We start from the raw sequence: 1,007 nt of genomic DNA on the forward strand, positions 1-1,007 counted from the left end.
TAAATATTACAATTAAGCAATTTTTTTTCTATTTTCCCTGGTAAAATGTTATAATCAAGAATTTTTTTTTCTGACCATTACAAAGTTTTTATTTCTAACTAAATTCTTTTTTTAAAAAATTTCAGATTAATATGAGGATATAAATGTTTAGGTTACACTATTTTCATTTCTAAGGTAAAGTTCAAGTTGTAGTTGAGCTCTTCACCCCGTGGGTGTGCTGAACACCCTTACATTGTGCACATTTGGTGACAACCTGCCAGTGACCCTTCTTCACTTTTCAGAGTTTTATCTGATAGAACATTAGTTGGAATATTAAAACTGTCCTAATTAAAAGCATGTTCTTGGTACTATATTTTAACATTTAAACATAATTTTATCCTATTTTGATTCAACTATATGCATAATACCAAGTAGAGTAATTTTGTGGTGATAAGCCAAGAATATCACTACTAATTTTGTAAATGTAAACATTCTATAAAAAACTAATCAGTTTTATTGGATTTGTTTTTAAAGGTATTAATTAATCTTCGCAACCCAAATTATGAAAATGGTGATTCTCTTAGTTTCAGGACTCATTTGGGTTTAATCCAAGTTCCTCTGAAAGTAAAAGACATCCCTGAATTGGTAAGTATAGACATTTTAAAATAAATTAACATATTTTAGAAGATAATATTTAGGAAAATATTTTAGTATAGCATGTGTCTGATGAAATAGGGTAATCTACTAACTGTGTAAATTAATAATGTGACAATTCTTTCATATTGTAAGTATGTATATAGAGAGAGCAAGTTGCTTTCCATAAAAGTAATGTGAATAATGTAAAGTTTTTAATATATTTAAAAAATAGCAAACATGATTATTTTCCCTAGACATGACTAGATAAGGAAAGGAAGTCTGGAGAATAAATCCAATTTATTCCTATTTTAGCACAGCATTTGATAGCCCAAGTTTACTTAAAAATTAATTTATTAATAAATTATTTTGGATATCTGCAGTGTTTAGTTGAC

At 27.1% G+C, this 1,007-nt stretch overlaps 1 protein-coding gene across 1 annotated transcript in view; it reads left to right on the forward strand.

The window, feature by feature from the left end:
• The window catches only part of TBC1D19 (TBC1 domain family member 19), a 116,083-nt gene that overhangs the window by 45,948 nt on the left and 69,128 nt on the right, over window positions 1-1,007 (forward strand). Inside the window, exon 8 of the mRNA XM_023515345.1 lies at window positions 514-624. Coding sequence (XP_023371113.1) covers window positions 514-624 — 111 coding nt within the window. The remainder of the gene's footprint in view (window positions 1-513; window positions 625-1,007) is intronic.

The sequence above is a fragment of the Otolemur garnettii genome, unplaced genomic scaffold (genome assembly GCF_000181295.1).
Source record: "Otolemur garnettii isolate 467f Iridium unplaced genomic scaffold, OtoGar3 scaffold00069, whole genome shotgun sequence".
In the NCBI taxonomy this organism is placed as follows: domain Eukaryota; kingdom Metazoa; phylum Chordata; class Mammalia; order Primates; family Galagidae; genus Otolemur; species Otolemur garnettii.